An 846-nucleotide genomic window follows, 5' to 3' on the forward strand; every position below is an offset into this window, starting at 1 on the left:
CCCCCCCCCCCCCCCCCCCCTGCCACAGGCGTGGTTTGATTGGTTTGATGCAGAGTTGCCACGTGAGAAGCTGAGTAAGATCCACCTGGTGGACCTGGCAGGCAGCGAGAGGGCTGATGCCACAAACGCCACAGGCTCCAGGCTGAAGGAAGGTGCCAACATCAACAAATCCCTGGGCACCCTGGGCAGTGTGATCTCAGCTCTGGGTAAATGGCAGTTACAGCATGACTGACACCGTGACACCACATCTTTATCTAGTATTCAGCTCAATAACAGAATGGATGAATTCTATAAGAGCAGTCATTTTATTCACTGTGGAATCAATCCACACTTTTAAAAATGAAATGCAATATAGGGGTTACCTTTCTTACATTTTTATTACATTAATTTGATGTTTAGTTTAATTCCAAAAACTGTTTTAATAATTTTGAAGGAACTATTGGTGTAATAGAATTATGGCTGGAATTACTTGTGAGTGCAAACTACACACTTTTTTTGAGGATAAATATTGCCGCCCCCCCCCATTGATCTATAGAGCTATTGGCTAAAACATTTTACTACTTGAGTTTCTCTGAGTCAGGGTTTTCTCTCTGTGACCTCGCAGCTGATCTCAGTGTGGGAGGACAGTCAACAAAAAAGAAGCAGATCTACATTCCGTACAGAGACTCCGTGCTGACATGGCTACTGAAAGACAGCCTGGGTGGAAACTCTGTGACTACTATGATAGCAAGTACGTACAGTAAATCAAAACTCTGCTGACACCAAGACATTTCAGACTGTTTCCAGAAAGTATGCGTCAACCCTTTTTTATTCCTACCTTTTCTTGGCTTATTGATTATTTTCATT

The 846-nt window shown here is 43.1% G+C and overlaps 1 protein-coding gene across 1 annotated transcript in view; it reads left to right on the top strand.

Annotated features, from left to right (window-relative positions):
- Positions 1–846, top strand: part of kif16bb (kinesin family member 16Bb) — a 24,869-nt gene that overhangs the window by 4,495 nt on the left and 19,528 nt on the right. The window contains exons 8-9 of the mRNA XM_032541725.1: positions 29–206; positions 605–730. Of these exons, the coding sequence (XP_032397616.1) occupies positions 29–206; positions 605–730 (304 nt within the window). The remainder of the gene's footprint in view (positions 1–28; positions 207–604; positions 731–846) is intronic.

Source organism: Etheostoma spectabile, chromosome 17 (genome assembly GCF_008692095.1).
Source record: "Etheostoma spectabile isolate EspeVRDwgs_2016 chromosome 17, UIUC_Espe_1.0, whole genome shotgun sequence".
Taxonomy (NCBI): domain Eukaryota; kingdom Metazoa; phylum Chordata; class Actinopteri; order Perciformes; family Percidae; genus Etheostoma; species Etheostoma spectabile.